This window comes from Gymnogyps californianus, chromosome Z (genome assembly GCF_018139145.2).
Source record: "Gymnogyps californianus isolate 813 chromosome Z, ASM1813914v2, whole genome shotgun sequence".
Lineage (NCBI taxonomy): Eukaryota > Metazoa > Chordata > Aves > Accipitriformes > Cathartidae > Gymnogyps > Gymnogyps californianus.
In genome coordinates, this window is record NC_059500.1 from 26,483,601 (window position 1) to 26,510,028 (window position 26,428).

The 26,428-nt window shown below is 35.6% G+C and overlaps 1 protein-coding gene across 1 annotated transcript in view; it reads right to left on the bottom strand.

Moving 5' to 3' along the window:
• The window catches only part of PAM (peptidylglycine alpha-amidating monooxygenase), a 150,511-nt gene that overhangs the window by 12,402 nt on the left and 111,681 nt on the right, over window positions 1–26,428 (bottom strand). Inside the window, 5 exon segments of the mRNA XM_050912673.1 lie at window positions 201–273; window positions 773–889; window positions 6,915–7,044; window positions 24,728–24,799; window positions 25,470–25,657. Of these exon segments, the coding sequence (XP_050768630.1) occupies window positions 201–273; window positions 773–889; window positions 6,915–7,044; window positions 24,728–24,799; window positions 25,470–25,657 (580 nt within the window).

The following is a 26,428-nucleotide window of genomic DNA, read 5'->3' on the forward strand; positions in this document are numbered from 1 at the left end:
TTTCTGAATACTATGTCCATGTAGCAAATTATTCAACACAACTATACTCCATGAAGGCCACAGGCGTCAATTTCTGTAGGCATATTCTTGATGTTTATCTTAACAGGCCTAGATAAATAATTTATGTCAAATCTCTAGGAAAACAGAAACAATTTTTGGCAAAATATTAAGGTCCTGGTACTAAAGCTTCAAAAACATACCTGATGAAGAGCTACATCAGTGACCCAGTAGTTACCATTTTTATCTATACTCAAACCATGTGGTAAATAAAATCTGCAAGCACAAATGTAGAAGAATCAAGTTAAAAACATCTTTCAGGAAGAATGATGTACATGTGAAGATTTCACTTTTTATCTACAGATCAACAAATGCTGTACATACTAACTACCTGTAGTATTTAATGAAAAAGCTTTACAGAATAGAATTCTCTTGACAAGAGTGTCTCAGTTCTGAAATTTGGTTGATCTCTGGTATCTCACTCAGGCTAATATTTGGTATCTTTAAGGACAATATACAATACTCATGAGCTCTGCATTTCTGTTAATTTGGCTGGTAGATGAAATGGTATGAATTGCTAGAAAGCAGATGTGGTAAAGATGGCAAATTACTTTTATTAGTTGTTGATTTTGTAATTATTATTTATTAATTTAAATAAACTCAGAGGCTACAATCACACAATGTAATATAAAACATGTGAAAATGGGTTTGGGAACTTTTTGGAGTAAAATATACATAAATGTTAGTTCTATTAATAAAAGCAAAAATAACTTACAGACTTTTGCCGATGGAATGAAGCAGTTTTGCATTACTTGGATTCAGGACAAGAATTGTATTCTGTTCAATTGGTCCAAGTCCTCTTTGCTGATAAACAAATTTGCTGTCAAAAGAACTACACAAAAATAGTGGAATAGAAAGCCAGCATTAGAAGGTTCCACTGATGAACAATACATATGCAACGTAAAACCGAGTTTTGTAGTTTAATTCCAGTGTGGGGTTATTGGCTTCTTTTTTTCTTTAAGTAAGCCTCGTTGCATTACTGTATGATCATAAGAGTTAGTGTTGGATATCTGCATTTCCTACTGAGGTTATGACTTCCAAACTAAAGGAGCACCAAATCAACACAGCAACAATTAAGATAAACCTAAAGCAAGCAAGCAAAAAACCTCTTCCTTTTTTTTCTCTTCTTTGCTGTGGCAAATCAGAAATGGGAAATCAAACAACATAGCCTAAGTAAAAATATAGCTAATCACCAGGGCATAATTGCAAGTAAAAACAGGTATACTTTGTACTGTCTAAGGCAGTGTGTGCGTGTTTGCGTGTATTTTGGTTTTTTCTTTTTTTCAAACACAATTCAATATTTTGCTAGAGCTTACTACTGTAAGATTCAGGTCTTAAGGTTCTTATCCTTTTCAGAGTGTGCTTGCAGGAGACTACAGGACATGATGTGTATTTCTCCTACCCCCACAACTCTACACTCAATTTTCAGAGTATGTAGAATATATTGATACACAACATTTAAACATGGCACTATTTCAGACATTAAGAACTGGGATTAACTTTCCAGAAGACATTTACTAGGCATAAAATTATCATATGCTTAACAAAGGATAAAAAATATAGTTGTCTGTACCCCTACTGAGAAGCTGGCTATTACTCTAACCTGTTGAAATATACATTCAGCATTTAGTGAAGGTAATCAGAGTGTAAAATTTTTTCAACAAAATTTAAGTCTAAATGTTTGAAAATGGTATTTGACTGTGGATGAAAAATGTGTGAATGAGACATACTCCACGCTCCCACCTTGTATTTTTAAATCCATTTGTTAATCCTAAGAGAAATCCAGCTATGATTGATGCAAGTTGGTAAACAAGAATATACTTTGTAGTCATAGAGAAGGCTATGAATAAAGCTATTAAAACATTATATTGTACAGTCCTAGCAGCCTCACCTCTCCGTAACATTAAATATTTATATATCTAGAATATTCAATGTGGAAAAGCAATACTGGCTTCATATATAACCAGAAAAATCTATTGACAGGATGTGTTCAAGTTTCTGCATAGGCTATGATTAAAAAATAATATTTAGATATTGCCATTACATATGGTAACTATCTGTGACTTTATTTAATTTCTGATAGAAATAAGTAAATCCTTTTCACTATGAATGATTAAGCACAAGGTGATACTTACTAAAACTCTCTACTGAGCCCTCCTAAACACTCTGCCATGATTCTATAGAGAGACATAGGGTAAACGGTACTGGCACACAATGGCCTACTGATATTTATCTGCTGGTTTGACCATGGTTCAGCAGGTGTTGTTTTATTCTTTACCATGACTGACAGTAATCTTCCGTGACAAGTTCTCTTGGTTTTAAACAGTTTTACTTAAAAAGGAGTCTAATACTCATAAGGACTTGCTCTAGGTATGGATGACCACAACTGGAGAACCAATACAGGACAGACTGAAATAATGTTATTATTAATGTTATTATTAATCAGCACAACTAATCACAGAAGAGAACGTTAGTGATGGTAGGTATTGTACAAAAAAACCCACCGAAAACAAGACTGTAACTCTGGAGAACTGACTATCTAGACAACTTTAAAAAAAGATTGGCTTTCCTTATTATGATTTTGGTTCTTAGTAACAGTGCTGTCCAGACTTCTAAGTATTCCCTGCTAACAACTACCCAGCTCTTCTGGGAACTGAGTGCTTTCAGTGTAAGTAAGAGATTGTATGATATTTTATGCAAAGGAAGCCTAGTGAACTTTGAAATGAGTTTATGGGAGTGATCTTCCATGCATCTTCTCCCTGTCAAATTTCCTCTTCTAGGAGGAAGACTGGCATGCTACAGAATCACAGTCACTCTTTCCTTCACAGCGTTTGAGACCAATGTTCCAGGTTCCTTTGTTTCAACTGATAAATGAGGACACAAACGATGCTGACTACTGCTAGCTTAAAAGAAGCAAGACCAAAACCAACCAAACAAAAAAACACCTTACTATTATATGTCATATTGCTCTGCAGCATGGTTTTCTAATAGGTTCTGCAGTTTGATATCGAAGGACAACTAAAATACGCTGCATATGTCACTACTTCTAATTTCAAACCTCAATGTAATTCCACAGCTATTTTTCTACTTCTCAGCTGGCCACTTCACACTAATACCAACAATTTATTGCTAAATCTAACGTGCTTCTGGTGGGCTACATATTAAATTTAGACAGACCACCTGATCTCATAACCCCTAAAGGTACAACCCTGAGCTCTATTCTTGGTCAATATCCAACACCATTGTGGTACTGTGCTCAGCCTAAATTAACCTGCCTAGGTTGTTAAGAATGCAGTAACAAGAATGCAGTTTATCTTCTTTATTATGTGTTTTATAAACTGCATGAATGGTATATATTTTTTCATCACAAAACGTAAAATAACTTCCAACTGATTCATTGCTTGGCCAGCTGAATAGTTCTAATTTTCTTCATTCTGAACAGCACATGCTGCATATAGCAAAGACTGTTCTGAAACTGAGGAGATGATGTGGTAGAAGAACCTGACTTATTTAAAAGGATTTTTTTTTTTTTTTTTTAAATCATGCACAGAAGGAATGCTACAGCCACTGAAAAGCTGCTACTGCATTATAGGGCTTGTCATTGCATAACTGCTTTTGCGTTCTAAAGCAGACTGAAGTTGCCTTATAAAACAGCACAGACCATTCATCCAGCTATATTTAGTTGAACGAGGATCCAGCTTTTATGGCATATATTAATAATGCATGGGAAACATCTGTGCATTGCCTAACAGCACAGATAATTTTTGTTTAATTTGTTTCTATACTATGCTGGTGCAGCATTGAAACAGAGAAAATAAATTCTGGGCTTTCAGGCTTGACTGGTTCATCACGTTTATGATTTGGTAAGGAATATTATACTCAATTAACTGCGTATTTGCAGCTAATGATAAACTTTAACTTAAAAGTCTGATAACTTCTTATCCCTCCCTGTCATGGTTTAACCCCAGTCGGCAACTAAGCACCACACAGCCGCTCGTGCAATCCCCCTCCCCGGTGGGATGGGGGAGAGAATCAGAAAGAGTAAAAGTGAGAAAACTCATGGGTTGAGATAAAGACAGTCTAACAGGTAAAGCAAAAGCTGTGCACACAAGCAAAGCAAAACAAGGAATTCATTCACTGCTTCCCATCAGCAGGCAGGTGTTCAGCCATCTCCAGGAAAGCAGGGCTCCATCACACATAACGGTTACTTGGGAAGACAAATGCCATCACTTTGAACGTCCCCCCCTTCCTTCTTCTTCCCCCAGCTTTATATGCTGAGCATGATGTCATATGGTATGGAATATCCCTTTGGTTAGTTGGGGTCAGCTGTCCCAGCTGTGTCCCCTCCCAACTTCTTGTGCACCCCCAGCCTACTCGCTGGTGGGGTGGGGTGAGAAGCAGAAAAAGCCTTGACTCTGCGTCAGCACTGCTCAGCAATAACTAAAACATCCCTGTATTATCAACACTGTTTTCAGCACAAATCCAAAACATAGTCCCATACTAGCTACTATGAAGAAAATTAACTCTATCCCAGCCAAAACCAGCACACTCCCCCATACAATAATCATGATAAACCCCTTTCAAATACTGATTTTTTATTCCTTTTTATTGAAAATTGAGAACACATATACTCCCTCCTTTTCAGCACAACCCATGAAAGAGTCCCCAGACTATTTCATATGCCCATGACATGCCCAAAGATAAAAAGGGAAGGCTGACTGGCTGAGCACACGTCTGTGTGCCTCTTTTCTGTGCCAAAAGATATGGAACAACAGCTTAACCACAGGCATGTTTTCCAAATACAACGTTTTACATTCACAATACTCTATATAAACAGGCCTACAGAAGTTTTAGCCTATCTGATTTAAGTGTTCCTGACAACACTAGCTTTCCTACATATTGATTAACTGTGCTGCACAAGAAGAAAAAAAAAACCACCTTGTGAACAAAACCTCTCCGAAATGAATTAGGATTTCATGTGTAGTTATCTTTACAGAAGGCCGATAGCCAGCTTCAGTTAACAGCAGCTCATCTTACATCTTGGTTACACATCTGGGACTGAACGCTTCTGATCATATTTACAAGGCCAGGCAAAGTTTCACTTTGTTCCAACTTCAGTCCCCAAATGATGGCAAATATGGCAAGCTCCCACACAGGACTGATGTACAGATTAACACTACTGACACTAAATATAAGATAATAAAGCATTTTTCTGGGAAGTCTGATAATCACAGGCTAGAATACTCAGAATATGAACAATGGCTGCTGTCAAGGACACGGCCGAGTTAAGTGAACCTGTAGTGTTACCCGGCACAGCTGGTAGGTACGTGGATTTCCAGACTCCAGACCACAGCTCCAATCTTCTTCTGCACCCACACCATAAGAAAGCTGAAGTTCAATCTGTCTCTCAACATGGTTGATTCATTATGCTCAGTTGCTATTTTAGGGAATGTTAATGGTTTTTTATTTTGTTTAAAATCTGTAGCCTCTCCAAATACTGCTTGGTCTCAAACTCCAATTTTGTGCTCTGGGTTGTGGGTACACCTCAGTTGCCAGACACTCAAAAATACACGTTTCAGAAGTAAGAAATAAATACAACTGCCAGCCTATTTTCAAATATTTTTTCAATTCTTTCTTCAATGACACAAAGAACAGCACTTACGTTCATGTGTAGGAGGATGAAAAAAAACAGTATCAGCTTTTACTTGAAGCTTGAGTAATACAAATTGCAGCATGCATCATCCTTTCAAATTTTATAGTCTATATTTATATACACTTGAGCTGGAGAGATCACTGATATAATGCACGAGACATAAATGATTGCCTCATCTGCTGCATTATGTTATTTAGCTAAAAACCCAAAGAACTTAGTTTCCTTCATAAAATAGTATTATAAACATAATTTGTTATTATAAGGTTGAGAAAGCTGCCCCCTCTAATTTTCAGAAACTATGTTATCTTAAAATGAATTCATCGGCAGTTGGAAAAAACCCTACTGTTTAGCCTTACAGTTATACACATGGAGAACAGATGCTTAGAAAGAACACAAAAAAAGCACATTTAAAAAGGGTACTACATAATATTCTGTCACAGGCTAATACTATTTCCTCCCAATGTTCTGTTACAATTTCATGGAATTTTTTCCGAAGCGTCCATCTAAACAGTTAGACATACTATTTTAAAGCTCAAACACATAAGGACACCGTACAAATAAGGACGCTATACTTTATTTGGAATGTTCTGTTCTTAAAATAATATACCTTTGAGTGTATTACTTTACAAACACTAGAAAAATGGCCATTATAAAGTTTGGACTTTTTTTTTTGTTTTGAGTGACACTAAATGTAGTAAATTTTATCAAAGGAGTAGAACAAACCCTGCTTTGAGAGAGTGCCTTGTAACAATCCAGTTTTGTTCAGTGGACATAAACACAAAAAAAGAATGAAGATACACTGGAGCTAGCTTTGCATGTCTTAAACCCAAGTGCTAACAGTAGTATACCACACTAAAACATCATTCTCCCAGGCTAATTAGTCCTGCTAAAAAACATGGAGAAGCAGGGATCATTAATGTCAGTGAATATCATACTAACATGGTCATACAGTTTAAGGACCTAATGTACTATGCTCTTTTTCTCTGGAGACACATTCTTACTGTCTAAAGACTTAGTAACCCCGTCATCTTGAACTGTCAGTCACCACATCCATTCTGAATCTCCCAAAGGCACTTTTAGCCAAAGAACTGAATTTTAAATGGAAAAAGAACTGCAATCTGTCTTGTCTTTTCTTGAGAAGATATACAAACAGCACACACCAATTTGACCTTCTAACATGCCATTCGGCAGAGTATCTACTTACTTTTCATCCCAAACGTGATCACCTCTGTGGAAGATAACTAGGTTATTTTCAGGGTCCAGAGCCAACCCAGAAACTTGGCCTAGTTTGAGGTCTAACCCAGGCCACTCCACAGCCTCTTCTATATGGAAATCTGACCAAAGAAACAAATAAACAAAAGACAGACATTCATGTAGCATATCTATGAAAAAACATGGTTAACTGGCATTTGGTACAGACTGTTGGGAATTATATGGACATTTTCTTACATGCAGTATTTCCACTAATGCATTGCAATTTAATTCCAAACATAGTTTTATTATAGTAAAGCATGCACAAGCACTGGCATCCTGCTATATATAGGATGACAGAAACTTCAAAACTGCTTTTGACTCCCTTCTTTTCTCCATCTTATAATGATACAGGTACACAGACTCTGGAATTTTTAGGAGCTCGGTGAATACTTTCTACATTGAAAGATTACAGAAATATACAACTACTATCCAAAATCAGCAGGCAGATTTAAATATTAACCTGTCAGTGTTTTATTAAAAAATGCGTAACAAGGACTATGAATCACTAAACCAACTACATATCAGAAGTGGCTGATTCATGACTTTTTTTCAAAAAAGCTTTTAACACTAAGAAAAAAAATACAGGGAAGGAAGAAAAACAGCAATGAGAAGCAAATAAAACAGTAATTCTGTGAAGTTTGCCTATGACATTTCTTACAGCCAACATATGCATTAGTTCTGGATAGTATTCATATCCTAATCTAAATATTATAGGCATGAACAGGAAATAGATGTCTAAATCTGATGAAAGAGATGAAGAATGGTAGAATATCTGTCATTATTTATGCCATAACACACTGTTTTTAAGAATAAATACTGAATAGTTTTTGAATAACACAAATCTGATTTTTACACTAAATCAACAGCACAGCATCTGGCAAGTGAGCCACTACTAAAAAGTTGGATACTTCTTGTGTTTGTCTTAAATCATAAAACTCCTCAATTAAGGGAGACAAATTTAGTTTCAACTTAAAGATTAAAATTAAAAATATAAAAAGATGTTTACTTCAATCTCTGTTTTATGTAAAAATAGACTTAAAATGATTAAAGGCATGAACAGTCCAAAATTTGAAAAAGTTGCAGAGTGTTGGCTACAAGGATTAACTTCTCACAAATAGACTGCTTAAATGCTATTTGGAAGAGGCTGGTCTGGGTTGCTCTGGCAGTATTAAGAGATAATTTAACAATATTCCCCAAAATAAAAAATGTAATGGCAAGATAAATGTCACTAATTCTGATAAAAGAAAAAAAGCCCAACCAAATCCTAAAATGCCTTCTACATGTTAGGAAATCCATCACTCCTCCCTTTCAGAAATTGTTCAGCGTAATTCAAGCATTTCTAATGTGCAGACTTGGTATGTATAGCCAAACTGAAGGTGAACAGAAAGCAATTTCTTTGCAGTTACATGAAACTGGAGCTTTTTCACTACTATTCAATGTGTTTGACAGCATCATGCTGTACTTTGCAACTTTCAGTTCACCCAAAGTTTGTGTGTTTTGCTGTGATCCTAAATGCCGATCTAGGCAGGTGAAACACATATCCCCATTCACAAAGTGCCAGGGCATCAGTGCTTTGAAACAAGGCAGATCACAGACCTTAACACACAGCACCCAAGGAGTGTGAGAGGGTTCAGTTGGAAGTTTTTCTAATGAAAGGAAAAATGAAAAGGGAAACAATGTCCAAAATCTTCAGGTCACCTGTGTAACCCAGCTGTTCTGATAAGCACACCCCCCGCCCCTTCCATTTAACTTCGAAGTGATGTAGTCTGAGCAGTAACAGCAAGGATGGGGTGCAGGGAAAACCATTTTCTACAATCTACACAGGGGAAAGATAAAACCAGTGCTGAAAACCTACCACAGACTAGGAGATATTTTACCTTTGTAGTTTTAGATACCATAGCTAGAGTAGGTGACAGAGAAACTCTTTAGGCTAACACAAACCTAAGACAAACCTAAGGCAATCAGCAGCTGCAGTGAATGCAAGACAGTAATCAGAAACTTCGAAAACAAGAAATTCTACTCTAGCAATTTTAGCTGAACAAAACTTCGAAGCTAAAAGAAAAGCCGGTAAGAAAAAAATTACACATATTCATACTTCTGTACCATTCAGTTGATCACAGCAGGTGCAGGACCAGGTATATTCATGGACATTAAAATTTTGAAAGGAATAAAAGGATGGAAATCCCATGTCTGCCTCCTCACTTGCTCATCCCCTATCAGTCTAAGTTAACTTGCAGAAAACTTATGTACGTTTAATGTTACAGTGCCCCTTGGCCTCTGAGCTTTTTCCACAAAAGCTAGAAAAATTAACTAAATCTTGGCCTCTGTAAAATTCAGTCTCTCAAAAGGCATGTAGTATAAAATACAAAATGTTTATACTTACATTTAAAGGACTAAAAGATTTTGGATAGATCAAAACAATAAAATGAATGTACAGTGAAATACAGTCTAATGACAAGAACTCCAGCCTCTACACAACCTTTAGATTTTCTCACTTTTCCAAAATTGTTTTTTTATTGTTATCTTTTCTTTTCCCTTTGCAAGTCTCATACTGAAAGTCCTTTAACACAGGTTTATCTTAAGGCAACTAGCTTTTTACAAAAACTTACTTACTAAATTTAGACTTATCTATTTATCTAAGACTGATTATTAATTCCCTACAAAACTAAGTGGTCCATGGAACAATTTCCAAAGAAAATTACTTTTCCCTATTAAAATAGTTTACAATTACTTTAAAAAAAAAAATATAATCACCAGTTTTGTTGTAAATGAGATTTCTAAACAAAGTACCAGATCTTCTACCTTGTAATTTAGAGTAATTCCTTTCATCAATAAAACTATAAATAATTACATAGATTTAGAACATGCATATCAGCCTCTAATGTCTCTACAAGTGAAAGAATAAAGCCTTATTTATCGGCAAAATTGCAATTTACTGTCCAGAAATCCCTGGAAGCTCCTGCTCGCTTTTAACATTACAAATTTCAGTCATGTTGCATTTACTCCCTGCCATCAGAGTAGCCATTTAAATCTTGACAAGTATAAGTAAGCACTGCACAAAGGAGTTTTAAAAATTGGAAAATTACACTGTTTGCCTTAATTAGGAGGCATAATTATACTGGTTGCACTGACGTTGAACAACCCGATTAGCGATCAGTCTCGGGGTAACAAGATAACAACTGTGCAGGAAGAGCAGTAGTATGAAGTTATAAACATAACACTTATAACAACCTTACTTAACATATTGGTCACTTGCTATTTCAGGCCAGTTACATGTTTAAAATTGGAATATTTGCAAGACTAAAAATATTAAACTATTTTAATGCCTGTAATTTTTAAACAGTTAAATGAAATTAATTTAACAGCAACCAGAGTCTTGTCCTAAGAAATACTGAGATTTTTTTAAATTCAATATAGTAAAGAATTTTATGAAGGGTGCAAATTTTTTTATTAAATCAAGACCAGTTAAAACACTTTATGTTCCACTTCTTCCCCTGAAGAGGAAAATTCTGTTATGGAAAGTCTTGTTCTTCTAATATGTAAATACTTCCCAAAACAGAAACTAAACATGAGCTTAAAGATTTTATTGCTATAAAAGTTCTTTTGCCAAAAGATGGCGCTGACAGCTTCTGGAGTTCAGAATTTCTGTAGTTAGCAGTTATCACAAACATTAAAAAAAAAAAATCAATGCTAATTAAGATCATTTCAGTTTTCCTTTTTGCTGCAACTCAAAATTGCATCATTTGAAAGTCCATTTATTAATTAGTCCTCTACCAACAAATTCCTCCAAGATGAATACATAGCTACTAAAGTAGCCAAGCAAATGCTTTCTGTAGTTAGAATTCATGCCATAATGGTGTGCCAACTAATCCATTTATTCAGTTCACTGACACTCCCTCCTCTGGATCAGTTAAAACCGAAAGGAAATGTCTTTTTTCCCCTCTACACACCACATGCTATTAATCTGATCTGAATAAACTGGTTTTGCAGAAATGCTACGCACATTACTCTTCCAAGGATTTAATTCCAGTGTCACCTATGAACCTATTTATGATTTACACTTATGTCAGGCATATGGTAACATCCCACCTGTTTTTTGCCCCATGCCAATAACTTGACAGGCTCTCATTGAACTGACTAGTGTAACATAACATTGGAAAGTCCTCATCTTTGGTTTTCTGTTAAACACAAATCCAGAATTTTGCTGAATTTGAATACTATAACAGAATCTCACATAAGCGGAGACAATACATGTTAACATTTTGAACTGAAATAAAAATCAAATGGATGATGCATGATGTATATTTGTGTACAATAGTACTGGGAAACATCAAGCTGGCTGGTTGCAACATAAAAGCAAGCATGGGCTGCTACAGCTTACGCGTACAGATGACTTTCATGCATACATACCAGTTTCTTTTATGAGATACTTGTCACATGCTGCGTTATCTGGCTTTCCACATTAGCAAGTAAGACTAAGCACAATCAATATCACAGAGACCAAAATGCAAGTAAAACAAACACAATACTTCCATGGTTTCTGCTGTCATAGAAACCTGAAGGGAATGAATTATAATCCTAGTATAATAAAACAGCCTGTCCAAGAATATTTGGATAGCCAAGCCCAACTTGAAATAAATATGCAGAAAATTTTACTTCTCAGGAATATTTCAGGATTAACTACCACTCTTTCTGAATGAGAGAAAAAATGTTTGATAGAATTACAGCAATAAATTTTATAAAATCCTGTATCTGACAAACCAAGGTAATCAGAAGACTCATGAAATGCATCGATTATCCCAGTGACGATTTTATAGTAGTTACTTGTATTAAGAAAATTTTTCACGTCCCATGACTACTATATCCTGTGTTTACCTTGTTTTAGCATAATTGATATCAAATCATTAAGTAATAGTCTTGAGAGTAGAAAAAATACTCTGTGTTCCAAAAAGTACTAGTATTGTGCCATTGATATACATTCTTTCTTCACACATGGAGGGGGAAAGAACCCCACTGAAATACCTCTAAAATAGAGGCAGAACATTTCCATGATTAGGAAAACTGTCATGTAAAATACTTCCAAGCATCAATTGATATTCCCTTCAGATTTTGCTAATGTGGATCACAGCTCTTACAGTGCATTTCATTGTATAAAATTAACCCCTAACCCACCTCCTGTATGTTCTTTTTCCCAGCTTCCCTCACCATGTTTAGGCTGTTGTAAAGAGAAATGTCTGTTCTCTGGTGGCCTCAAGGTAGACTCTAGTCTGTGAAATTTGTGAATTCTGTCTCTGACAAGAATAGTATTGTCCCTCTCATCATGATTTGTGATCTCTCTGGCAAGATCCTTCTTTTGGACTACATTAGCAATCTCAGCTACAAGCTCTGATTCTGCCTTTTCTGTAGGGTTATGCTTATGCACATGCACAACATCTTCCCTTTCTCCTAGCAGCTTGGAAAGGAGTGAATAGAAATCACCTGTACAGAAAAGAGAAAAGATAAGAGGAAAGGAGGGAAAAAACAATTATAAGACATCGTGTAGTTTTAGAAAGCTTCAGCAAAGTATAATGTAATAAAGGTATTCAAACAGTCATTGTCAAAAGTAGTATAAGAGGGAACTGTTTCAGCCTCGGGAATTGAATGAGCCAAGTCTCTGGTATGAAAAGTCATAATCTGTTCAAATTTAATCTGTTCAAACTTTAATTTACAAATCTGTTCAACTTTAATTTACATATAAATGTCCACTTTTACCTGACACTCTGGCATCAAAAAATCATCACCTCTGCACAGATGTTCTTGGGAACAAGAAAAAAAAAAAAGAAGAAAAAAGCGTGCAAATTTCAGTAAAAGAATATTTATGATGGAATTACCTGGATTTGCCAGGCTGCTGCAGACTTATTCTATTTTTATAAAACAAAGAGGTAAAAATTCTATAGTTTTATCAATTTGTTCACTTATAAAGACAATACTAGACAGTCATGATGCATTTCACAACATATTTCTTTGAAATCTGTCATCGCATAAGAAGCTTAGGCTGTAAGAAAACAAACTTTTGCAAACAGATTCCATAGAACATACTATAAAAACAAGTCTAGTAAACTTGTTTCTGTTTCAAACTAGTAAAACAGAGTGATCCACTAAATTTTCATTTATTAATTCGGTCTGGGTTCTGTCCCTCCTCTTCTTCCAAATAGTAACACCTCTTAATCATAACATCATCTAGCAATGCAGGGAACAGTATTTTCTCAAGCTGCTTGCTAGCAATGCAGTTATCACTATAACTTTCTTAGACACCAACACACATTTCAGTAAATTCCAGAACAATAGCTCAAAGCAATCAGCCGAAAATTAGGTATGCAAATTCCAGAACTGCAACTTTTTTCACAAAATATTCAAACCACCCAAACAGGCTTTGATGAAGTCAATGTTCAATTCTTTTTGCAGGATTAAATAAAGTGATGACATGATGACAAGTATATCCCTCTCCTGGGACTCTCTGCTAACTAGCAGGTACCCCGCTTGTTGGAATTTATTAACCAAATATCTTGGCTGCCTGAAACTATTATCAGATCTGTTAAATACAACTGCATCATTTGAATGGAAAGAGACATCCAATATGCTTTAAGATTTAATGCAAGTAGGTATACTTCTATTTCATTTTATGTACAAATCACTCATAATTAAGAATTTGTATTATTTTATGACAGGCTATGTAAGACATTTTTTAGAGAAGCAGAACTATAACTAATGAAGCTTTCACCAAAAAACCCTATCCAGAACCAGAAACCATCACTTGCAGCCTGGGACAGAGGAAATTAAGTCTTTTGGAAAAGACCCTAAAAGGATGTGTCATGTTTATAAACTAGTTCAATGATTTTGAGTAGGATTTCATTCCTTGCCCTTGGAAATGAAATATCCCAGATGAAATCTTCTGTCAGAAAATAATTACCGAAGTAACAGGGCCAATTTCAATAAAATGAACAAAGCAAATTAGATAAGAAACAAAATTGTTAAGCTATATAACAAATATGAATTATTTGCTTCAAATACAATTGTGAAGCTAGAATGCTTCATAATCCTAATACTGTCATTCACCTAGTCCAACTACTGATTTGGAACAAATCCAAATATTCAAAGAGTATGATATAACAGAAGTTTTGGATACAAACCATATTTATTCTGAGAAAGGTTTATAATTACATTAATCAGGTTCAGTAGTCTCTACTTAAAGCATCCAAGAATTGGTGCTGATGCAGAAACACATCTGGAATTTCCTTTACTTAGGAAACATTCAGTATTAAAATATTCTCCGTTGGCCTTAACTACATTTTTGCACCATTTTAAAAATTAAACAAAGTTGATATGTACAAATGTTTTGGTTTTATCCATGGCTGGAGACCCATAGATGAGCAAAGCCCACTGACTTCTCTATATGCAATCATTTCCAATGGAGAGGTCTGAACGGTAAAAGGAGCGTTCTGCCTAATGTAACTGTGAAAAGCCTCCCTAAACCAGCAAGCCTGGTGCTATTTTAAACTGCAGACCTTTTTAAAGCAACTTTAGTGATCTTCGCCCAGTTCACTCTTTCCTAGTTCTGTATCAATTTACATGTAATTCTTGGTCACAAAAAGAACAACATGCTACAGTTTGTATTAAAGGTTTCAGATCCCTAACTCACAACTCATGTGCTCATTCTATTTGAACAAAGAAGTTTGCCAGCTTCCTGCTTCAGCCAAAGACATTGCATTCTACCTCTGTTGTGCAATGGTTGCCACAGAATAATTAACTCAGCCTCTAAAATAGATATTGCTTGTTGATTTAAACAAACAAACAAACAAGTGCTTCAGTTTACCTGTCTGAAATTAGCTTCTCTCACTACAAAAGAAACTCCTAAGAGATAGGACTCAGTGGAGGACAAGAAGAAAAGAGAGCAGGGGAATCCAACTTAAAAACAACAAAAGCCCAGGGAACAATTTTTAGGACAAGGTGCTTTCATAGAAAATTCCAGTGGTCTTTATGGGAGCTCTTAATCAAGGACTCAACTCCAAGCAGGTTGATCAGTTTTGGTTTTCTCCTAGCACTGAGCCTATGATCGTAAGATATATGAGGAACCTTCAAAACAGTGGAGTACAGAGTAAGGTGGTTTGAGTATGTCGCTATCAGTGGCTATAGATGAGATGTCTTCCAAGTTGAGCTTGTCCTATTAGTGCTTTCATTAAGCAGGGGTGTTGTAAACACAACAGTTAAGAATATTTAGGAACTGTCTGAATGTACGAAAAAGGGTGTGCCTCAGAGTATGAAGGTGGTCTGAAGTGTAGCTGCTCTGAAACTGTGATCTCTACCTTAAGGAAATGTGTTTGAGACAATGGATATGAAATCTCTACACCTTATGTTCAAAAGACATCCATGAAGCCTACATATCTGCCCAACATCTCCATATGTTTGGCACAAACAGTAGGCTGAAATCTTCTGTCAATTACTTGGCATCTTGACACAACTCAGAGTATTTACAAAGCAGAAAAGATGTGTGCAGATGTGAAAGGGAAGAATTGAAATTTCCTGATTACTCAATGTATGCAACTGTTCCCTAAACTCCACACATTGAATGGAGGTCACATATTATTTGGGACCAACTTTTCTCAGCTTTGTTTGTGATTCCCAGGCGGATTCCAATAAATTTGTAAGCGGCGTATTTTTAAGAAGTAGTTCAGAATTCACTATAGATAACTAACAAAGAGCAGACTTGTGTTGTTTCTGATTAACAGTTGCTCTCTGCAAAGCAATATCCAGCAAACATCAAAGCACAATCTCTTGTTGCTGCTTTACACCTGTCTTGTACTAGCTGGAACAGCTGAAGGATGTTGCTTGCCTGAAGATACTCAGTGGGAAAGGAACACCAGCAAGATGCACCATGTTATTTGTTTGGTCTTGTTTGAGATGAGACAGCCTGGCCTTTAGAATGCCTGGGTATGACTAGAAGAAGACACTGGTGAATGAACAACTTGCTCTTGTTGAAATAACTGAAGTCTAGCAGTGCAGTCTCAGGGAAGCTGACTGATTAGGTTAGTTTCATAGAGGACACTTACATCCAATTCTTATGTGTAAGCCCTCAGGACACTTCCCTCTATGTAATACAGTAAAAGATGATTGGCTACAAATACCTACAGTTTATTCTATTCTGGAGGAAGCAATAGCTGTCAAGACCAACATCTCCAGAATGAAACAATGCACAAACATATTCCAGTAAGTTTAAACTTAATTACTGTGGTGGTTCTACACTAGGAAAATTCTTTTACAGAACAGTGTTTTGGAAAACAGTCATACAAACAAATAAAATCATAACATTGGCGACTTCACTGCAAACCATGAGCTGAACCTTACCTGATCTCAATAAAAGACCAGACTAGTTTAAGGTTAATAAAACAGTTTAGTATGTTGACCACCAAGGTCGAGGTAGAATCCCAATAGCGTTGAACTGTCCATGACTAAAAACAACCCTTTTTTTTCAGCACTAGAGCACGATTTCCCCAACTTGCAGCGAGCAGTCGCTGTCCATGGTCCATCCACAGCACACCATTATGCGATTGGAGGTGCCGATTTCCAGTCTGGCTGAAGTATCTAGCCATGGTGCTGCAGGATCAAGCTATAAGATGGATGGGAAGTTCAGCCATAGTAAGCCTGTCCAGAGAGCTCGAATGTGAAGCTGTTAAGATACATATGTGAAAACTCATTTTGCTGCATTTTAGAAAAAAGGCAAGAACACCCTGGTGATGTCTGAGAATTCTCATCTCCAGAATATGTATTTGTGTCATCATGCCTGTACAGTTTCACTGAGACAGTTCAGATAGGCTCTCCAGTCTGCCACTGGCGTTCTAGACTTTTGTTAGGAATCAGACTGAAGAGGATTTCAAACACAAGGCCACCACTGCAGCCTTCTGACAAAATGATGTCTTACCAGGAAATAACCAGAACTGAGGGATTAAAAGCAAAAATCTAGCAAGCAGTCCTCTGTGTTGACAGGGGACTGGTACTGCAAAGTTTATCTGTGTGTTCCTGCAGCTCAGTTGGTGTGAATGCTTGTATTCAAAGTCTCCTCTTCTTGAGCATGTCTGATCTGACATGGAGCCAGTATGTTGGTCCTTCCAAATTCAGGTCTCAGTCCTATTATGATTGTATTAAGAGACACGTTTTCATAGTTGACTTTTGGTTTCCTAATTATCTCTGAACAAAATGGAGTGCATTCTGAGACTGCATGTCTCTGTCTTACCAGCATGTACTTCTGTTTAGCATGTTCATCTGGCAAAAATAGTCAGTGCTTTGCCTTTTCAGAAGTGCTGAAATCAGGGCCCAAATAATATGGACTCCAACTATGACTTCGCCTCTTCTTAAATGTCTATGTAATATGTTTAAGAGTCATATCAGAGAATGTGTACTTCAGCTGAAGAACCGTCTTCCTGGTGAAGATATGGAAATTTGGCTGCAAGTATCACCTTCAAGACTGTGCCATCATGAATAAATGCCTTCCAAATAAACATTTATCAAAATCCAGAGAGCTGGAGAAAGTTTAATTTTCTTTGCCTTCTTTGGCTCCTAGATGAAGCTACTAAGCTCATTCTAACAGGCATACATAAGATAACGTTGCTGGCAGAAGAGAAGGGGAGAAAGGCATGGAAAGACATTGCAGAAGTGAACAAAATCTAATGTCTATTTATTTGAAGTGACATTGGACACAGTTTGATGTATCTGGCCAAAACAACTTTCAAAATGGCTTCTAGTCTGCTATTATTTTTCATGTGAGTCCTACCATATTGATTTAATCTGTTGCTTTGATGAAAGCATTGGAAAGACTCCTGATAAGTAAGGCTATTTTCTTTTTGAAGGGATTTGAGGGGCTGGGGGAAGAAGGCATAGATATGAGGAAATGAAAAGGGTTAAGCTGCTCTAGAGAGTCTTGGTCATCATCACTGTGCTCTAAGTGATGTGCCCTTATAGCATAGCCAAACTGACATGTTTGAAGAACAGGAACTGTATCTGCTCTCAAGGCATTTCTAAGCAGCTTACAGAGCTAAAAAAAGATCGAAGAAAAGGTTAAAGAATAAAATCATGAGCTGTTTTCTTCTATGTCTGCATGTCCCTAAGAAGGGCTTTTACTACTATTGCAATGTAAATGCACTTTGTTTTTAATTAATTCTTTCTTTTTTTTCTTCAATTGTCAAAATGTTTTAATGTACGAATGTTTTGAGAGTCCAAGCATAGTTTATAAAATCACTAGGTTAAACGAGTTTGTAACTGGAATGAGAGTGTTAAAGGTAAGAGAAAGTATGACAGAAGATGAAAGAATCTTCACTGAGGATTACATTTTGTTACAGATGCATGTTCTTTATCAACAAATCAGAACCTGAGACTCAAAACCCAAGCTTGTTGCAGTTTCCTAATCGCCCTATTCTTTCCTTTCCTTCCGGACCGGCAAAAAGTTCCTGACAAGCACCAATCATTTTGTTACAATAAAATATATTTATCAGCTACTGCTAAATGACTTAGCAATAAACACAAAGGTTTTACTACATAGGACTTCGCTGTGCTCATTCAGATATATTACACACATTTGTAATTCAGGCACACAGTACGCCATTCCACCTCAAATTTCTATTTCATGCAGTACATACTTGTAAATAAATTTCTTCTCACAAAATGACATATATGAGACTATGTTTATTAAAGAGTAGTTCTGCTATCTTCAATTTATTTCTTTTAAGCATCATCATGCTTTAGTTTAAAAAAAAAGACATGAAAATTATAAAAAAAGAAAACATTTTGCCAATAATAATAATAAAAATATTTTTGGCGTGTTTTATATTTGTGCTATGACTTCATCATTTCTTTGAACTCTTCCTGTACTAATACAATGTCTACTTTCCATTTCTTCAGATGTGTTAATGATATTCTAAGCAGTTTTTGCAGTTGTTCATTTATAAGTAGTCTTTCACATTACAGAAAATACCTAGGGAAAGTCTCTCTATGATTTTAAGAACCAGAGAACATAAACTAGGTTACAAACAGTGAAGATTGAAACATTCAATTTAAAATGGCTTCTTCCCATGCTTGTCATGTTCTTTTCCTGCTAGGTATGCAACCTATACCAATTGCAATTTTTGTACTTAGATCCGATGCTCCTTTCTTTACCTTGCTGAAGATGCTTTTTTAAAGGTTATAAATAACCTTATTCTAACCAAATCAAAGGCTCATCTTTTATTTACAACTTTGGGCAGGATCTTTCAGTGTTGAAACAAGCAGCAAATCCTCTGCAATTTTGAATCTTCCTAATTATACTTCTCTAACTGTAAATACTGCTCTTCATACCTTTCAGTAGCATTTTCTTCCAAGGTTTGAGTCACTTTTCTATTACTTTTGTACTCTATTTAAAGGACCTCATACAATCTCTGAGCACCAAACATGCATCCCAAGCCTAAAACATCTAAAGATTTTCTCGTATGTCTGGCCTTAATCGAAAAATGTCTCAACACTTCATTCTAGGCATCCCACATCAATACTGGAGAGTGAATTTGTCTTCTGTTTCAGGCCTCATCCTTTCTTCATCAACCTAAGAAATTTTAACCACCTACCAAATTCAACTCCTCTCTTTTCTTACAACTACACACAAACTAGCAAAGGTAAATTATGACAAATTTATTTTAGAAAGGAAGGTAACTCATGGCTACATGTGCTGGAACAAAAATACATCAAGTCTTATTGGTTGACTCTGCTGCCAGAGGTTTGCCATGTAATACCATCTCAGAAATACACTACTTCATTACCTGAAAAATCAAGGACCTGCCTGCATGCTAATTCTCCTTTCCTCTTCCTTTCAACACCTATCCTGTAAGAAATTGTAGGGCTCCCTTCACATCTCACCCTCCCTTCTTTTTTTTTTTAAGAAGGAAACAAAAGAGATGAGGCAAAAAGAGGAGGAACAATACCTCCTCCTTTCACTTACATCAATCAGAAATTTCTGTCCCAGATACAAAAAGCCTTGTTCCGTACATTTTTACTGTAATGAGCTTTTCACAGAAATGCACAAGTAAACAGCAAAATATGCAACAATGAACAGACATTTCTGATTCTCAACTCACAGACTGAGCTACAATCGAGCAAAATATTTCCAGCAGTGTAACAAATATGATGTGCAAAAGTACTTATCTGTGTGTGTGTGTGTGTGTGTGCACTCACGTGCAAATATAAGGTACAACAACTGAAAATAATTAAAAGATGGGTTAGCCATCCAACAAGTAATAAATAGCAGAATTATGTGTAACCTTCATTCAGCCCCCATTTTGTATGGATTATGATGTTAATTTTTCTTACAAAGAAACCTCGTCATACAATCAATGGGCCATCACTATATATTTATATTTAACCTCATTCAAAGAATTTCCTTCCAAGCACTCCTGAACAAGTGTTTTAACTGAACAGAAAGACTTCTCTTACCATTTGTATTCCATCATCTCTGTTTATGAAACACTTACTTACACTAAATTATTTCACTATCACAGCCTGTCCTATGAAACCAAGGTCCATAATTACTGCTACTTTGCTAGAGATCACAGCCAGAACGGTCATTTAGCATCCATTCATTTTGGGTGCCCACCTAGAAACATCTCAAAATGTGATTTTACAGGGTACTTAGCATTATATTTCACATCTTACATTCAAGCCACATTTCCAGTCAGTATCAGTAGGAGCTACATATATACAAGACTTAACCTATCTCACCACCAGGACAGTAATTCTGTGATTGCAGACTTAAAGCCTAACTTTATAAAAGCTAACTTCTGAATGCTGGACTCAAGCCATAATATTATTTTCAATGTAGGAGGTTTAATGGGATTTCAGTTAAAACACTCAGCTGTGAAAAAGGGACCTCACATGAGTCTAGTTGGGACATTCAAAAAGAAAGATCTTAAGTTCACTTGTATTGGACTTCACCATTTGAGCTCCTGGAATAACTTGTGCTCCTGGTAATCATGAAGTAATGGGGGATGAGGGAAAAACAACCCGTATTGGCAGTACAACTGACCAATACTGAGAGCAAAAGAATCGCAACTTTGACTCTCACTTCAGATTCCATCATCAGAGGCAAAAATATATGTTACTTTTTCAGTACTAACTTCTAAATTCCTTAAGACAGACACAAGCAAAAATGTACTTTTGTAAGTGTCACAGTAAACATTAATACCAGAAGATGAAAATCTCTTCTCTTTTCTCTCCCATCTATGTGTAAGTAATGTATACATGTGTACACTCATGCCCTTCTAAAACAAAAAATCAAATCTAATTTTTGGTTTATATGCTGCCAAGTGAATTTTCAGTTCAAGCCAGCCTTTATTTTTTTTTTTAAACCATTTAAACATAATTGTATTGGCTTTACTAGCGAAAAAACTTGCCCTTTCTGCTTCAAAAGAAAGTTTATGATTACATCTAATGCACACAAAATGAGATATCAAATCATGAGCCACAGGTCAACAAATTAAACAGTGCACATCTGATTAACCATCACCTCTATATTCCTTCCTCGTTATTAAGAAACTACTCCTGCTATTGTGTCCATACAGCTTTCACGTACAGCAGCAGCTGACTTTCTCAATAGTAAAGGCTGCTTCCCTGCTTGCATACCAAAACAAACCTAAACCATATTATATTATGCTACAGACTACAGCCAGGAAAGCATTGAACAAACAGAATGAAACACATTTAGGCCTTTTTTCCACAAGTAAAGAAGAGACATCTAGCAGACATGGTGAATGCTATGAATAGATAACAGTTTTTTTCACTACTGTATCTATTGAATACAATTTAATCAAACTTCTATTGATGAACAAAAAATAAACATAAATAATACTTGTTTTGCTAGGGACTTTGTGCTTCAGCAGGAACAGGAAACTCTCCAATATGCACAAATGTCTAAATCAATTGCATTTCCTACAATAATTAACTTCCTACGAACAGTTTATCTTTACCAAACAGTGACACTGCTGTTTCAGAAACAATATAATGAGGTCAGTTTCATTAAGGTAAGTTCAGTTTAATTTTAACACTACAGGGATTTAGCTTTGTCTTCATGCTGAGTGGTGGTTCACTTCGTGATGGTTACTACTTATTTCAATACATTTACATTGTTTATTAATGTGCTTCTGATGAGTGAAGGTGATGAAACAGAAAATTTAATGTAAAAGCAATGATAGCTCCTGGAGGTGCTGATATAATGAACTGCCTGCGTGTAGCAGGAAGTCCATCTTCTACACCCAGGCCCAGGCAATCATGTGATATACACATTATTAGCAGGCATATACTTTCACATAGCAGGCTTTTTTGTTTTCCCCTTTTGAGGCAAATGCTTAGATTTAATACTACTCACATCAGAATTTGTCACTTTGACCATGCCATGACCCCCAGATTTGTAAGTATCTCCAGGGCAATATAACAATTTAACAACAATTTCAGTTTTAGTGAAGTAACACTGTTTACTTCAGTTACCTGAAACTAAGGAGGGGAAAATTAAGTTGCTACAACATAATGAGTCATCGAGAAAAAACCATGCAAGATAAAACGCAGAATTATGGAAAAATTGTTGAAGTACTATCTTCAGAGCAAATCAAAGGCTGAATTTACTGAGCAACAGCTCAGCAGCAATAGAACTAATCAAAGCCTGAGTTTTGGTGGATCTGTGTTTTGTAGATAAGCTTATCATATACAGTATGTCATGCCAGACCACAAAAGGAAAAATTTATTCACTTTACCTCAGTGAAAGTATGTATTTGCTTCTGTGCAGCTTAGGGGTCCATTGCCCTCTCCCTCCAAACAGTAAAATTTTCCTGTCGTTAAGACCCTATTCAAATTTGGTTGATATTGGCTAACTCACTAAAGTTACTTGAGGAGATGGACAAATTGGCAACGCAATTACATAAAACCACTTTGCCTGACAAAACCGGACTCCCAATTTGTGTGTAATTTTTATAGGCATATTTTAGCAGACCACTTTCAGCTCTCGGTTTTCCCAGTGTATCTTACCAGGTGCTCATGTGCTTATAGGACCAAAAAACACTTTCTGAAACAGCCACCCAACTTTCCCTCTTTGGAGACAAAAATAAAACCAAGCCTGAGCTTATTTTTCCTTTTACTTTTTTTGCTTAGACGCACATAATTCAACTGAAGTTAGAGCTGTATCAATCTAAAATTGAAGTTAGGCTCCTGTAAATGATGGGAGAATTTATCGTAAACTAACAATTAAGAACACGAAACAAAATTCTGTCATGGCAACCACTGTGTTTTGATATTTCACATCATTAACCCAACTAATTTTAAATGGACAAAACAATGCAGTGTGTTTCCACAGAAATATGTTACATGAGGATGCACACTATATAGTGGTCTCAGCAAACAAAACTGCATTGCAGAAATGTGGCTTTGAAATACATTTCAAAGATAAATGAAAAAGATTTTAAAAACAAGACTTTGTTTCAACATTTTGTTTCAAACATTAATGAATTCAATAAAACACATAGATAACAAGATCCTCAATCAAATGGTAATGCACTTATTAGTAACATAAGGGTGAAGCAGCTTGTCAGCATAAATCTTGACATAAATTTGTAAGCAGCTAGCTCATTCTGTTCTGGAATAGGCTTAAAAAAATTTAGAATTTTATTTCTTTCTAATAAAATCCATCTTGAATTGACGAAGATAAGCTTCAGATATGGAATTGTAAATATTGTCTCTAGTAGTTTAAGGTACTTTCAGTCAAGACCCTCTTACACTCTAGAAGCTAGTTTTCATGTAACTGTAACTTCATTATTTGAGTTAACTCTACAAAATGGCAGAGTATATAGAAAATCTAACCCCTTTGGGAGATGCTGTCAAAAACACTAAACACTGGCCTAATCTTTGCTCTCATTAAAGGCAAAAGGAAATCCATCTTTAATTTATTTAGTCCTTGAACCTCAACAATTTTCAATGAAAACAGTATGAAACTGTATCTGACGACGTCTTCTCCTCAGTATCAAGAAAAATCTTGATATTAAACCAATATTTATCTAATAGCATATGATCCACAAGAACTTTACAGTCTTATTTTAATATATTTCTGAAACATAAATAATGTTCAGCATATTTCTAGAAGTTTTCTCAGTCATGGATTTTTTCCTGCAATTAAATTCTGCACACATTTTTATATGAGTAGTTATGCGAATATACACATATATACAAATGTAGTGAAAAATAATTCAGTATTAAACATTAGCTGCACTCAACTCACTGCATGTACAACCAGTACTGAAGCATAAGCACATATTATTCCCTAATACATACATAGTAATACAAACTGAGAAATAGGCAAAGAGCTAATAGCAGATAGTTACATATAGAATATAGAATAGTTACATATTATAGGATTACTTCTTTGTGTCCATTCTTTAGGATTGCACTTACAGATAAATTACAACCTTCTTTAGCAAATTAAACCAAGAACAGGAAAACCTAATGAGATTAAAATGAACTAATAAATTTTACCTACAACACTAGAGATCAGTGGTAATTTTTTTTTATTATTTCTTATATAGCATTCAATCATATTAGCTGTACAGAACGTTGCAAATTGCATCAATTAAAGATAAACAGATTAAAAACTTCATAACTTGTTAACAATCAGGATATAATTTATCAGTATTTTCCATCAGTAAGTACTTGACACAGAAATAAACAAGTACATACCTTGATCCAAAATCTCTTCCTCTTCTTTTTTGGCCTGCTGCAGCAAAGAACTTTTATCAGTATCCTTGGTTTCTGAAAAATTGATTTAGGATATGATGTTAGCCTCTGCGTGTGAATGGAACTGAGTATCTTCTTACTGGGGAAAAAAAGCCCTTCTGAAATGAACATTTGGTATTTTTATCTGTCTATAGTAGTTGTACCAAACAGTGCAGCAGTAAAACAACTGGAATAAAAAATTAAGAGTTTTACTTTTCTACACAGACATACCAGTCAGATTACTTCTGGATAATACTGCTGCTGCAACTTATATGCCTACTAGTGTTCAATATAAACATTTGATTCCTTCCGTAACAAGGCAGTGGGATTCAGAAAACTATGGAAATGTTATGATTCAACTTTGTAGGAAATAGATAGAAGATAAAGCAAATATTAAGAAACTGTTAATATAAAGTAGATATTTGGCTTAGAAAAGAGGTCAGTCTTCTGGGTACACAGCTCATGTAGCTATAAAAATACGTTGGAAATTGAAAGACGACAATAGAAAGAAATGGACAAAAGACTATGGCAGACATTTCCATCAAAAACAAGAGCAGAATCCCGTGATGGTCTATAATTAGCGATTTGAATTTTATTCAGAATTGAATTTCCTTTTTATGAAAATTTAGCATATCAAAGCAACACAGACAAACACATCAGTGAGCATAAAAAGACTTGAATAAAATGGATTACACATTTTTTTCACCTTCATGATGTCCATGCGTCATCTTTAGCATATCAGACTTGACTGGAATAGGAATATTTGCCTCCTGTGGTATATTTCTGAACATCTCAGGGTTTGCATTCTGTGTGCAGGTCATATATGAGACAGCATGCTTGGCTTCCATATAGTACATAATGTAAAAATTACACATTTCATCATTGGCTGTTCCCCTACACAACACAGAAGAGATGTGGCAGTTAGGAAAAAATGAGCTGAATATACCTGTATGTTGGCCTGGGCCTAAACCACGACCAGCTGTTTATTCAATTCATCTAACTTGTTTAACAGAATATTAAAAAGTTGCAATGAAATGTTTAGAAGTCCCATGCTAAAACATATAATAGCTTCATTGCAGTGAATATAAAAAGTTTCTTTCATTTTATACTAGAGAATACCAGTTTGCACAAACTCCCCAGGTATCTCAGAAATTCCTAACAATTTGGTTTTGATTCTACAGAAAATTGCATCAACTATTTAAACTGCTCTTCCTTCTCATTTCCCCAGTATACTCCTCATAGTCCGCAGTGTGTCACCAACTATGCATATGATCTGATGAAATAAAATAGACCTGTATTATTTATTACATCACCATTTGTGTACTTCTCTGTCAATCTGGGGCAAACCTAATCTAAAATCGTTGCAAATAACATCTATGTTTCATTTCAGCAGCTATCTGTTACGACAGTTTTTTTCCCCCCGTGTTCAAGTGCAACCATTTATTGGCCAATCACACTGGTTCTAATGCAGCAAAACTTAATTTCATTACATATTAAGGCACCATAAATATCTCTTAAAGCGAAGATAGCACTGCCATCTTGAGAATAACTTGATCACAAGCTTCTGTAAGGGAAACATGAGTGCAAGAGGAATGATTAAACACCGGCAAAATTCAGTTCTTTGATAAATGTTGCGCATGTACTTGAAACAGAAGAGGCTCTTCT